The following is a 14,187-nucleotide window of genomic DNA, read 5'->3' on the forward strand; positions in this document are numbered from 1 at the left end:
GTCCATTCAGGAGCATCAGGGGTCATCACCAACATCATCGATCTACATAACATCATCCCAATCAGGATCCTGAAGATCCTGAACAACACGTCTCTGTGGTTTTGGTCGAACAGGTTTAATCTGCTGTCTATAGACTGGTGGATTACGAACTGGCCGAGCCTGTAATTGTTTAAATTGCACCTGAAAATTCTTGGTAAGTTCTTCAGCCTGAGCCTTAAGCAACTCTTGTAATTGTTCTTGAGTAACCCCAGATGACTTTGATGTCAGTACGACAGGTTCCTGTTTTCCTAATGGAGGTTGAGTTACATCACTGTAATCTGCTCGAAGTCGCCGATTTCTATCTTGTAACCCCAAGCGCATTTCAGCCCTTCTCCGTTCTAAATTTCTCAGATGTTTAACCAAGTCATCAGGATTAAGATTGTGAAACCTTTCTGCTTCAAAAATATTATCAGCCGAAAGACCTCTAAAGAACTGGTCGATAATAAGATCATCAGTTAGTCTTAGTAATTTTCCAGCCCTCTTTACAGTTCTATAAAATGCATCAACTGGCTCATTTTTCTGGTAAAGACTGTTAAAATGGATACGTTTCTTTTCATCTAAAACAGTTGGAAGTTGTGTTCTAAGCCAATAAAGCGCCTGATTAGGTTTAATACCTGGAAAAACTATAGGATGATTATTATTAACAGCAACACCAGCATCTGCAGTAGCCGGAGCAGCTCTATCTGTGGGACGAGCACCAGCTCTTTTCCAAGCTTCATCTCCACCCATTAAATCATGAGTAGGAATAAATGCTGCTCTAATAGTTACTAATGCATTAACTGGATCTCTTGAATAGATTTGTGCTTCAGACCCATTTACATAGGTACCTACATTCGGTCCTCCTACACCTTCTGGTATCACTAATGCTACAAAAGCAGCTAAATTAGGCTCCACCAGCTGCCCAAGTGATACCAGAAAGTTCCCAATTTTTTCCTGTAATTTCTCGATCAAACCATTCAGCCCGCTTCACCGGCCAGGCAGCACTAAAAGATACTACCCATAGCTCTTTTCCAAGACTCTGGTAGGTTCCTCCAGCAGCATATGGGTTAAGATTAATAGTATCAAGATAACCCATATAAAGCCTAACAAATGTATCAATATCATCAGTAGCTTTACCCTCAAAAATCAGCAATCCTATCGCAGTGGTAGCCATATCGTCTCTAGTGGATTGTTTAAAAGAGGTGGAGGAGGGTTCAATTGTCTAATTCGAAACCATTGTACCTGAATTCTAAGAGCAGCTATCTGTTGGAAAAGTCTATTCTTAAGTCTCCCTAATGTCTGAATTCCAAAACGCACCCTATTATTAGCATGTGCTAGCTGTGCATTAACCTGTCCAAGTTGCGCATTAGCCAATACAAGTTGTCCTCCAGTCCGAGTAGCCCTCAGTCACCAATGATTTAGAAGGATATTACCACGATTCACAGCATTTTGAGTCTCATTACGATCCATTACTGCTTGAGTATAATCTGCTTGTAATACATTACGTTCATGTCATGCCTGATTACGTTCACCTATAGCCCATCGACGAAGCTCTACCATAGTATCATAATCTCTTTGCAGGTTATGGTTTTCTTCTATGAAATTATCATTGGCAGCACGTATAATAACTAATTGACGTTCTAAATTAGTAAAAGTTTCATCAAATGCATTTATCTTACCTTGTGCAAAAACTAACAAATCTTTTGTAATACCAAGTTCTTCATGTTTTGCTTTACAGCGATACATTAATATATTAATAATATGTTTGATTTGATTATTTGCCTCCTGTATCTCTGAATCAACAGTTAAACGACCCCTGGTAGTCAATAAATTTGCATGAGCCTTTAGTATTCTAACTAATTCATCATCGTCTTCTTCATTAGCCAAGTGTGCAGGAGGCAGTCCAGTAGGTTCTGAAGGAGTATAAACTGGAATTGGTGTTGATGTCGACATAGTATTTAAACTAAGTAAGAATAAAATTCAAATGGATCTTTATGTATACAATTTGGACGAGTACACGACTGACTCAAGACAAGGCAATGAGTTTGCTCCATCATGGCCCTTTCGATTAGCCATAGCAGGTAGCTCAGACTCAGGTAAGACAACTATGATCATTAACTTGTTAATGGGTGACAAGAAGGCAAAGGAGGATGGTAATCGGTATGTACTATGTGATGCAGTACTTTTAGTTGGCAGATATCTTGACGAGCCAAAGTGGGCAGTTGTACATGATTTTTTCGAAGAGGAGAAGATCCCATTCACTGCAGTAACCCATAGTGAGATTCCAGAGATTGACTCCTTTGAACCCTACTCAAGCTACTGTGGTAATCTTCGAGGATCTGATGGATGCACCTAAAAAAATCCAGGATCTCATTACTGGTTACTTTACACATGGACGACACAAAAATATTTCATGTATTTATGTAGCTCAAAGATTCTTTGCCATTCCTAAGGCTATTCGAGAAAATGTTAACTACATCTCACTGCATGGAGGTCATGGGAGCCTTACAGATACTAAGAGAATCATTCGCCTATATACAGAAGAATCAGAGTCATTAGCACCAGTAATTGATGATCTTACTTTGCAACGTGAATTTGTAGTGTTTGATCTTAGACGGTCTAAAAGTGATCCACTGTCCATTCGAGTAAGATGGGATACTAGTCTCAGTTCGATCACAGAGCAATCTCAGTTCAATCCTAGTTCAATCTCAGTTCAATCTCAGTTTGATCCAAGTTTGAACCCAGTTCGATCTCAGTCTGAACCCAGTTCAATCACAGTTCGATCCAAGTTTAGTCCCTATGGTCAGAAAGCTGTATCTGAAGCAAAAAAAGGTGGACACTTGATTGAATTTGCTCGGGTATTTCCATCCCCTAAAGAGCGTCAACATTTACTTGTACCTGGTGTCTTAGCCAAGAATACAGATACCTGGATTAAATTTGTCTTTCGGGAAGCTTATGGACTCTCTGGTAAGACCCTAGGAGCTGACTTTTAGGACTTCTTAGCAAAAGTACAGGGTAGGACTGCAAAGACTGAAACTCTGAAAACTGAGAATGTGAAGGAGTTATTCTCCCGATATGAAGCCCTGAAGTCTAGTCGCCTTCTGGATAATAAAAAAATAATAGAAGGTATTGAAGTCCTTCTACAGATCTTTTCTAAGAGCCACATGGACCGTCGAGCATTACAAGTGGGGATTAATAGTATCTTGTGAGAATATCAAGTAATTCGTCTGCAGAAGCTCTAAGAATCATAGCACTTTTTTTACGGCCTTCAAAGTCAATCCTTAACATCTTAGCCTTCAACCCTATTGCTCCCAAGCGCACGAAGCAAAGTTCTTAGTCATTGAATTACTTATATGATTTACATAGTTCTCATAGAATGTATTGAAAGGCTCGTCGATACCATCTGGATATGTATCCCTTAGAAATTGATATAAGGCAATTTCTCCACTATCACAACCTATGGCTATAAGCTGTTCAAGAAGCCACTTCCTAATATATTCATATGGCTCTCCATCCATAATTTTCATATCCAGTCTTTGTGTAAACAATTGTGTAAAGTCCACATTACTTGCCCGACGAATGATCTGAACTAACTTATCCCTAGCAAGTCCCAAGGCTTGTAGAGGTCATTCTCATCACTAATCTTCTTTATAATCTGTCTGTATAATACACTGGATAATCCTCTATGTGCTGTTTTTGGAGTGATTACTCCATAGTTTTGGCACTGGTTTATTACGATTGATGTTGACATGGCTATCTTTCTTTATGTAAAAAAGAATTATTCAAAATTAAGTAACTATTCAGAGCAGTCCTTGCACAACTTGTCCGTTAAGTCACTTGGGCTTACAGGCATGAGACATTCCCTACACAACTCAATATTAAGCTCTGCAAGTCTCGGGGTATGGTCCTCCAAAGTTCGTGGATGACCGGAAGGACCAGAGGAAGGTGTCCCGTTAGTTGTATCTTGCTGTAAGATAAAATCATCATATTCATCTTGGTCAGCCTGAATAGCGGCCCTGATTTGTTGTATATCATTGAAAGTTAACCGCTGCCCATCAAGATTTTCCTCATTATAGCGTGTTTTATTGATGATTTTCTCTATAAGCGCCTCTTCTTCATAATGGACAAGATAGTAATCCTCAACTACCTCATAGTCACTCTCAATCAGTCTATGATATGTTCTAGTACCACGTCAAACATAACGTCCTGTATCTGTATTTAAATATACAGGTTGCTCTTCAGGTGGAGGTGCAGTTTGTCTACGGACAAGCCTTCCATCAATATAATCATGGGATTCCATAACTATTCGATTAAAGGTATCTCCACCGATAATAATTGGACGTCCAGTTATAGGGTTAGCTATATAAGGGTAAGACATGTCTTTTTTTCTGTATGTGTCTACATACCTAATAGTTTTCTTCAATTTATAATAACCAAGTGACATGGTCATCAGTCCTTATCAAGGTAAACATAGCATGAGCTTGAATTTTATTAATTAATGCTGAAGTAACTTTAGAGAAACACAGAGTGATCTAAAAAGTACCGCAACAAGTGCAGAACTAATAGAAAAATAAAGAACAAATAATCTTCCGAAATTACAAATAAGAAAAGCTAAGATTAAAAACCCCACCCTCTCTATATAAATAACTACGGCTACTCCCTCCAAATATATCTCAAAATGAGTAAAGTCGACTATGCTATACGTAACCCATCCAGCGCCGTACCCACTCCTAGAATCGGTAAAGAACCTCCGAGCCTACCATTAGCACTATCAAAAATGCCTAAAATTCAATTTCCCCTATTTGACTACATACTATCGATAAACCAAACCTATTTCACAAAGACCTCCGGGAACTTTTTAGTGTCGTGCAGTCCAGCCGATGGGGAACTTTTTAGTGTCGTGCAATCCCCGAAGGGACACCCACCTCATTTCGAATGATCCCAAACGGAGGACACCCACCTCATTGCGAACAATCCATCGACCTAAGATCTATCTAGATAAGTCAATCCAATGATAGTCCATCATGTGACCACCTTGATCGGCATACTACAAAAACTGCGGTACCCAACCTGTCACCCCCTTATCACCCCAATGATGATCGATTTTGAAAATTGTAACACCAAGCCACCATGACGATCAAATTTTCCAGTATCCCCCCACCCCCCAAAGAAAATAAGGTTACACTGAAAAAAGCGACCAAGAAAAACAAAAAGCAAAAAATAAAGACATAAAACTCAGGAAAACTCGAAGTGCAATGAGAAAAACCTGAGTAAAATTCACCAAACATACACCTCAACTCCGTCTCCTTATTTTAGAAGACTAACTCCCCAGTTAACAACATCAACTAGCAAGAAATACGTTGGTCAGGAGCTCCTTCCAAGAAATACCAGTCCGGCCTGCGAACCACTTGGCCAGTTAGACTTTAAAGGCGTAGGAACCAAGACGCACTACTTTTCAACCTTTCAGAAAGCCCAGAAGAACGTTCATATGGAACTGCCATCTTACAGTATTATTGGTAACTCCAAGACTCATGATAACGGTCCTAACTCAATATAAGCCGTAAGGAGTTCGGGCGAAACTAAAGACCTCAGTAATAACTTCATATAACGTCGAAAAGTCCTTTTACTATCACTCAAGGCAAAAAATCCTCATATTTTTCATCCATAACTTCATGGGAAAAAATGGGCAGAGCCCAACGGGAGAGAAAGTACGATCATCAGTCCTTATCAAGGCAAACATGGCATAGTAGCCTTTATCTTTATTAAATTTATTTAACGAACTTACAAAAATAAAATAAAATTTTCAAAGTACAAAAAAGAAAAATAAAATTAACTAAAAACAAAACTATATAGTCTCCAAAACAGTAATAAAGCTATAAAATTAATTCGAAAAGGAAAAAATCGCATAACACTAAAACTATCCTGATCCCCCGCCTAGATATATTCCAACCTAAGAAGAAGCAACTATGCAAACAAACCAACGAACAATGCGCCCATTATTAAAATCGACACACCACCCTGCTAAAGCTGTTAGTAAGTTGCACCGTTAGACGACCCATAAAACCCGAATAGTGATTAAACCAAGGCAAACCATATTTCATCGAGTTCTTCAAATAATCAACGTCGGAGTCACGTGCGGCGTCGGAAAGGGTCGGAGGAGGTAAAGTTGAGAAAGGTAAGTACGTGGACTTTGGCAAATTAGAAGGCCGAGAAAGTTTGAGTTTATGAGTAATATTCATCGCGTCTTCCCATTTAGATTTATCATAGGAGCGCGGTAGCCAAATTCGTTTTCTAATCTTTTGGATAAAGTGATTGTGGATAGCAGAGATAACCTTCATCGCAGAGATACGTGGAATAGAAAGTTCTTCAAAAAATTCGACAAAGGATTTCGGAAGGCAGCCACGGACAAGGCTATATGAGGTAAGGATGGCGCCGAAATTGCTTTTCCAAATCTGCAGTATTGCGGATTTAAGAATTGAATTGCGCATATGAGTCCGCATATCCGCAATGAATCCGAATATCCGCAATGAATCCGCAAATCCGCAATGAATCTGCAAGTCCGTAATGAATCCGCAAATCAATACTGTATCGCAAATCCGCAATGAATCCGCAAGTCCGTAATGAATCCACAAATCAATACTGTATCGCAAATCCACAATGAATCCGCAAGTCCGTAATGAATCCGCAAATCAATACTGTATCGCAAATCCGTAATGAATCCGCAAGTCCGTAATGAATCCGCAAATCAATACTGTATCGCAAATCCGCAATGAATCCGCAAGTTCGCAATGAATCCGCAAATCAATACTGTATCGCAAATCCGCAATGAATCCGTAAATCAATACTGTATCGCAAATCCGCAATGTTAAATAAAATAATATCAAGTAAAAAACCATCAATTCAAAATAAAGAATTCGTCATCCCGACATATTAAAAATTGTTAAAATTAGAAGTGTTATTTTTATAATTTTTTTTTGTCAAAGTTATTATACTGAATTAAACATACTATTTATTCATCACAATCAACTTCGTCTGATGATGATATCATGCTATACCAAGACTTCTTTGATTCAATTTTATACACTTTTTACTCATAATATTTCTGGACAATTTTGTCCACTTTTTTCTATCATTTTTGGACATCCATCGCTTCTGGACAATTTTGTCCACTTTTTTTCTATCATTTTTGGACATCCATCGCTTCTGGACAATTTTGTCCACTTTTTTTCTATCATTTTTGGACATCCATCGCTTCTGGACAATTTTGTCCACTTTTTTTTCTATCATTTTTGGACATCCATTGCTTCGGACAATTTTGTCCACTTTTTTCTATCATTTTTGGACATCCATTGCTTCTGGACAATTTTGTCCACTTTTTTTCTATTATTTTTGGACATCCATCGCTTCTGGACAATTTTGTCCACTTTTTTTCTATCATTTTTGGACATCCATCGCTTCTGGACAATTTTGTCCACTTTTTTTTCTATCATTTTTGAACATCCATTGCTTCTGTCCACTTTTTTTCTATCATTTTTGGACATCCATCGCTTCTGGACAATTCTGTCCACTTTTTTTTCTATCATTTTTGGACATCCATCGCTTCTTGGACAATTTTGTCCACTTTTTTTCTATCATTTTTGGACATCCATCGCTTCGGACAATTTTGTCCACTTTTTTTCTATCATTTTTGGACATCCATCGCTTCTGGACAATTTTGTCCACTTTTTTCTATCATTTTTGGACATCCATCGCTTCTGGACAATTTTGTCCACTTTTTTTCTATCATTTTTGGACATCCATCGCTTCTGGACAATTTTGTCCACTTTTTTTTCTATCATTTTTGAACATCCATCGCTTCTGTCCACTTTTTTTTCTATCATTTTTGGACATCCATCGCTTCTGGACAATTTTTTGTCACTTTTTTTTCTATCATTTTTGGACATCCATCGCTTCGGACAATTTTGTCCACTTTTTTTTCTATCATTTTTGGACGTCCATCGCTTCTGGACAATTTTGTCCACTTTTTTCTATCATTTTTGGACATCCATCGCTTCTGGACAATTTTGTCCACTTTTTTCTATCATTTTTGAACATCCATTGCTTCTGTCCACTTTTTTTCTATCATTTTGACATCCATCGCTTCTGGACAATTCTGTCCACTTTTTTCTATCATTTTTGGACATCCATCGCTTCTGGACAATTTTGTCCACTTTTTTTCTATCATTTTTGGACATCCATCGCTTCTGGACAATTTTGTCCACTTTTTTTTCTTGTATCATTTCTGGTCACCTTATTCCTCGTATTGTTTCTGGACAATTTTGTTCAATTTTTCTCTTTGTCCAGTTAAATTTACAAATTTTCACATTATTGAAATTTAAACTTCACAATTTACAATTAGGCGTGATCTTAATCAATCAACATCTTGTACTACTAAATCAAACTTTAAAACGATATTGATGACAAACTCTTTTAATTTCAAGTTTTGCTCTTTATAACGTCACGTCGTCAAGCGGTCCTTCTAAGGTAAGCGAAAGGTCGACCACCATCAGATGTATGGTGTAATCATATGATACAAGGTAACATGCAGTCGAGAGGACACTATTCAGCGACGTGTAGTTACTGTCGACAATACTGGAGACAAGGAAGGCCCCAAGTCCTCAGTGCACATTTGGCAAACCACTGTAAAAAATGCCCCGATGATGTTTCATTGTATTTTGCCAAAATTGTCGGGAAAAATCTTGCTAAAGAAGAGGAAGAAAGCGCAGATGAAGATGAATCAGATTATCCTAACAAAAGGGTTCGACAAACGGGAATTAAGAATTTTTACGGAGGAGGTAAAATAGAAAAAGGACGGAGTGATGAATTAGACCGGGTGATAACGAAAGCCTACGTGATGTGCAACATACCCTTTAGCACAATCGATAATCCTTGGTTTATCGACATGATAAAGGCGCTGGAGCCAGGATACGATCCACCTTCGCGACGAGTACTAAATGGTACTTTATTGGAGGCGGAATTATCCAGAGTCAATGCACGAGTCAACAATGAATTAGAAAAAGAGTCTAATTTTACTATCGGTAAATCTATAATTTCTATAATTGCTTCAAAATATTTTATTAAAAAAATAACTATCCATATATTTTTTATTAGCTCTTGATGGTTGGACAGACCCTCGAGGGAATAGCTTATGGGCGTTTATTTTGCTGACACCATCGAGAAAGGAATATCTATTACAACTTGAAGACCTTTCTAAAAATTCACATACCGCTGAATATTTATCAAAAGTTATAAATGATATAATTTGTAAAGTGGGTATAAGCAAAATTGTCGCTATTGTCAGTGACAATGCTGCCAATGTCGCAGGTGCCCGTCGATTAATCACGAATGAATATCCATCCATTATCAATATACGATGCATCGCCCATTGCATCAATCTGATAAGTAGTGATATTGTCAAAGTAGATCAAGTTAAATGTCTTGTAAAACGAGCAAATATTTTAACAAGATACTTCAAAAATTCAACCCTTGCCAGCACTTGGCTTAAAGAAGCGATTGATGCAAAAAATATTGCAGGTGGAGGGCTGAAAACGTACATCGAAACAAGATGGATGACAGTCCATGAATGTACATCTTCGGTGTACAGATTAAAAGATGCTTTATTACATGTACGTATACTTTATATTTAAATTAATAATAATTAAACCTAATACAAAAATGTTTATTCAATTAGGTCCTGGACAATCATGAACGCGAAATCTCTAATGAAGCTGTAAAAGCAATTTTGAAAAAAAGAGGGTTTTTTGATGACATTCGTATTTTATCGGATATTTTGGAGCCGATAAAAAAAGCAATTCTCATGTTAGAAGGAAGTAATGTAACTTTAGCAGATTGTTATCTGCATCTTCTTCGTATCGCAGCATTTTTTAAGTCAATGCCAACTGATGATTATAAAGAGTTAAGAAACTCTTGTATTAGCATTTTTAATAAGCGGTAATGTATTAAGTTAGTATCTTTAATAGAAGATTCAAAATTAATGTTTAATTTTAAATATTTTTTTAATAGATATAAAGAGTTTGACGAGGATATCTATTTGTTAGGTTTCTTCCTTCATCCTAAATACCGAGGTAATTATTTTTTTTATTGTTATTTAAATTCATTTAATAATATAATTTTGCAAATTTGTTAGGACATGGAATGCGTAATAATCAATTTGAGCGTCTTAGAAAGTGTGCCCTTCGAATCTGGAAAAACCTTGGGCATAAAAAAAATTCTGGATTAGAACTTGATGCACAACTTCGTGCATACTTTGATAATTCTGAACCATATAACACGTCTTATTCAGTTCATGACACAGCTTACCATTGGTGGAATTCCATAGTTGATGGGAAATTTTCTTCTCTTTCGCGGCTAGCTAAAGTAATATTTTCAATAACCCCACACTCGGCAAGTTGTGAAAGATTATTTTCAGCCATGGGATGGCTCTTTGGTAAGAGACGTATAAATTTGCAACCAGAAACTATAGAGACAATGGCGAAAATATATCTTTATTCTCTCAAACATGCTAAAAAAGACTTAAATTATACAAGTAACGGTGATAGCAGTTCAAAGTTAGATGATGATATTCAACTCATGCTGAATACAGTATTTGAAGAAGAAGAAGAAATTATGAGTGAGAATGATGATGATAGTTTTAATGAACATCAATCTGATGAAACAAATATGAATGATGAAACATTAGATATTGAAAGCACGGTAGATCTAGGACCATGGGTCTTTATTGATAATTCTATACTTCCAACTATTACTCGAAGATATGATAGTGATGGCGAAGAGGAATGGGATCCGGAACAATTAAACTAATTCTTTTTTTGACTTTTATTTTGCCTATATAATATTCATATTTGTACTTATTGTGAACATTTAATATCTAATAAATTTGATAGTATTTTATAATGCATATCAACAATTTTGTCCTCCCTTTTATTTTGGACAAAATTGTCCACTTTTGTATTCAGAAAACTTTATTATTTATTTTGGACAAAATTGTCCACTTTTGTATTCAGAAAACTTTATTTTTTATTTTGGACAAAATTGTCCACTTTATAATCAGAAAACTTTACTTTTTTTTGCTTTAGAAACTTTGGACAGAAGCTTCCCTGTGCAATTTGAAAATATGTAAATGTTACGTTTAATTATCTATACATTTAATTATCTATCTAACGCGTATAACTTATGCCAACTGAATATAAAATACATGCTTCTTTGTTGATAATGATATTACCCACTAACCAACATATTCAATGTATTCACTATTTTTTTTATTTATCCGCTATATTAATGAATTCCTCCCCCATAAATTCAACTCTTCTCTTTTTTTTTGTGCAGTACTATCTGGATTAGCAGTAGACAAGATTTCAGAAAGACGTTCGTTCGACAAACTTGAAATTGATCGATGAGTTTCTAATGTAGGAACTTGGGACAAAAATACTTCATAATATTCTTGTTTAACGAAAAAATCGCACTTACGGCACCCAGCTTTCGCAAGTTGCATACTCGTGATTCCTTCATTAAATAACCTTCGTAATCGATCACATCCTACCCTATTCCTTTGTTCCATTTTGTCGCCAATTTTAAGCACAGACCGCATGAACTGAATAACCCAAGATTTTGTAGTTTTTATATTATTATTAGGGTCAGTTCTTAATTTTTCTCCAAGTTCAAATAGATCATCATAAATTTGGACCAAGGACACCAAATGTAATAAATTAAAAGACTCAGCGGCTATAACAAAATTTTCACATTGTAATTCTTGCCTTCGCCATTGATCGATTCGATCTTTAGCGGATTTCTCATCAACGATTTTGACTGGGTCATCTTTCAGCATTTCATTTAAGTCATTGGATATATCTGATACTTTTAATTCTTCAGAAGCAATGAGTTCGCCATTAAACGATGAATCTGCTAACAAAATATCGTGAAGTTTCTTTCCCTTTTTGAATAATAACAATTGGGTAGAATTTAATAATTTGGCTTTATCATCGTCGTCGTCATCATCATCTGAGAAATTACGTTTTCGTACAACGGATTTTGATAACGACACAGATGTTGATGCTTCTAATTCTTCTGATTCCTCCATTTCTGAAGCTAGTGCTTGTGATTCTGCTGATTCTGCTGATTCCTCCACTGCCATTTCTGAAGGTACTTGTGATTCTGCCACACTTGATTCCGCTGATTTCGCCAATGTCATTTCTGGAGGTAGCCCTCCGCCGATGACTTCATTTCTGAAGTTGGTACCCGTGGTTCTATAGATACTATCACTTCTCTAGTTGGCACTTGTGTTGCTAATTTTACTTTAGATGTTATTGATCTTGTTGGTGGTTTCATCGATGTTTCAACTTCTGTGGTTGATGCTCGTGCTCTCAATCTTGATGCTGGAACTACTTTGTATTGTGAAGGTGGGTTAAATTCATTAATTTCACTGTTGCCAGATTCATCCCTAGTAGAACTTAAATTTGCAGCTTCAGTAGGTTGAAAATTGTTATCCTCATCATCATTAGCAGTACCTAGAAAATTTAGATATAAATATTATAAGAAAAATATAATAATCAAGAACAATTTCAGAATTTGATAAATTTAACTTACAGAAGCTACTAATTTTTGCGATCCATTTATCAATGTCATCATAATAATTCTTCATTGTGTTCCAGCTGCGGTACGCAGGTAAGGTTGTACTGGCCCACATTATGTCAGAAATAGAAACATCATTTTTTATGTGATCTTGTCCGCCAAATTTTTCGATACAGCGTATATTCAAATTCGACCAAATTTTTGTTTCAGTGTCAGAAGTAGAAAGATTATTTATGGATAAATCACTGTTTAACACACGGGCAAGTTCTGAATCATTGGGTTTAAGATATAATGACGAGCTGGGAGAGGATTCTAGGCACGTGTGTTCGGGTGTTGAATATTGTAACAATTCTCTTAATGATTCATTCACGCTACCAGTTGTACCAGATGTAGTTGAACGTGTATTTTCTGGCTATTATTAGAATATATATAAATAAACAAATAAAATATAAACAAAATTAAGATATAAATATTAAAATTCATTCACATATTTACCTGTAAACGAATTACTTCGTATCTACCTTTATATAATTCATATAGCGATTTGTAGCGTTTAAGTTCAGCCAAATTACCCTAAAAAGTAATGAATTTTGTTCAGAAATGAAATCATTTGTTCTAAAATGAAATGGTTCTGATACCAAGAGAAAAAAGTGGTCCAGAAACGAAAAGTGGACAAAATTGTCCAGAAACGGAAATTCAAGGGAAAAAAGTGGAACAAAAAAAAATGGACAAAATTGTCCAGAAACGAGAAAAAGGTAGAACAGAAAAAAGTAGACAAAATTGTCCAGAAACGAGAAAAAGGTAGAACAAAAAAAAAGTGGACAAAATTGTCCAGAAACGAAACAAAAAAAAGTGGACAAAATTGTCCAGAAACGAAAATTCAAGGGAAAAAGGTGGACTGAAAAAAAAAATTATAAGCGAAATCAAAATCATTTAAAAAGGGCCTTATGGAATACCTTATTGATGAATGTAAAATCTAAAGCCGATTCTTGCAAGTCAAAATAAACGCGTCCCTCATTCTTTTTGAAAGATAATCTTACTTTATCTTGGTCAAAATTACATGATTCAATTTTTTTATTAGACTTAGTCCAAATAATTGACAGTGCTAACGAAATTAATTCTTCGTCTTCAGGCAATAGCTCAACTTTTTTTCCACGAATCTTTAAATTAAGAGCCGAAGAAGGTGTTTTTGACATTTTAATAATAAATTGTTGAAAAAAGTAAATAGAAAAAGAAGAATTTAGATACAATTGTTTTGATGTTTTGATGCATTATAAATTGATTATATTATAATAGAGTGAGTAATAATACTAAATTTGATGATTCGATATAAATATATAGATTGAGTAATGATCGTGATACAGTATTTAATTGGCTAATTTGCGGATTTTTTACGGATTTGCGGATAATTGCGGTTTGCGGATTTGCGGATATTTGGACTTCTGAAATCCGCAAATCCGCAATATTGCGGATCCGCAATTAATCCGCAATTGCCCAATTACGGCACCATCCTTAAATGGGACACCCTTGATATCTGGCAAT

The 14,187-nt window shown here is 35.9% G+C and overlaps 5 protein-coding genes across 5 annotated transcripts; 1 reads left to right on the top strand and 4 right to left on the bottom strand.

The window, feature by feature from the left end:
* Nucleotides 1-42: 42 nt before the first annotated feature.
* On the bottom strand, nt 43-1,192 carry OCT59_015452 (uncharacterized protein; the record flags this gene model as incomplete). Its single annotated transcript, XM_066140015.1, has 2 exons — nt 43-936; nt 1,010-1,192. The coding sequence occupies 2 exons, from the start codon at nt 1,190-1,192 to the stop codon at nt 43-45; spliced, it is 1,077 nt and encodes a 358-aa protein (XP_066002836.1).
* A 338-nt stretch (nt 1,193-1,530) lies between these two features.
* On the bottom strand, nt 1,531-1,971 carry OCT59_015453 (uncharacterized protein; the record flags this gene model as incomplete). Its single annotated transcript, XM_066140016.1, has 1 exon — nt 1,531-1,971. The coding sequence occupies one exon, from the start codon at nt 1,969-1,971 to the stop codon at nt 1,531-1,533; it is 441 nt and encodes a 146-aa protein (XP_066002837.1).
* A 154-nt stretch (nt 1,972-2,125) lies between these two features.
* OCT59_015454 (uncharacterized protein) lies at nt 2,126-2,374 on the top strand (the record flags this gene model as incomplete). Its single annotated transcript, XM_066140017.1, has 1 exon — nt 2,126-2,374. The coding sequence occupies one exon, from the start codon at nt 2,126-2,128 to the stop codon at nt 2,372-2,374; it is 249 nt and encodes an 82-aa protein (XP_066002838.1).
* An 8,973-nt stretch (nt 2,375-11,347) lies between these two features.
* Nucleotides 11,348-12,208, bottom strand: OCT59_015455 (uncharacterized protein; the record flags this gene model as incomplete). Its single annotated transcript, XM_066140018.1, has 1 exon — nt 11,348-12,208. One exon carries the CDS (start codon nt 12,206-12,208, stop codon nt 11,348-11,350), a length of 861 nt encoding a protein of 286 aa, XP_066002839.1.
* Nucleotides 12,209-12,261: 53 nt separating this feature from the next.
* OCT59_015456 (uncharacterized protein) lies at nt 12,262-13,841 on the bottom strand (the record flags this gene model as incomplete). The annotated part of the gene is made up of 4 exons (XM_066140019.1): nt 12,262-12,581; nt 12,661-13,057; nt 13,141-13,218; nt 13,602-13,841. The coding sequence occupies 4 exons, from the start codon at nt 13,839-13,841 to the stop codon at nt 12,262-12,264; spliced, it is 1,035 nt and encodes a 344-aa protein (XP_066002840.1).
* Nucleotides 13,842-14,187: the final 346 nt, after the last annotated feature.

This window comes from Rhizophagus irregularis, chromosome 23, assembly GCF_026210795.1.
Source record: "Rhizophagus irregularis chromosome 23, complete sequence".
Lineage (NCBI taxonomy): Eukaryota > Fungi > Glomeromycota > Glomeromycetes > Glomerales > Glomeraceae > Rhizophagus > Rhizophagus irregularis.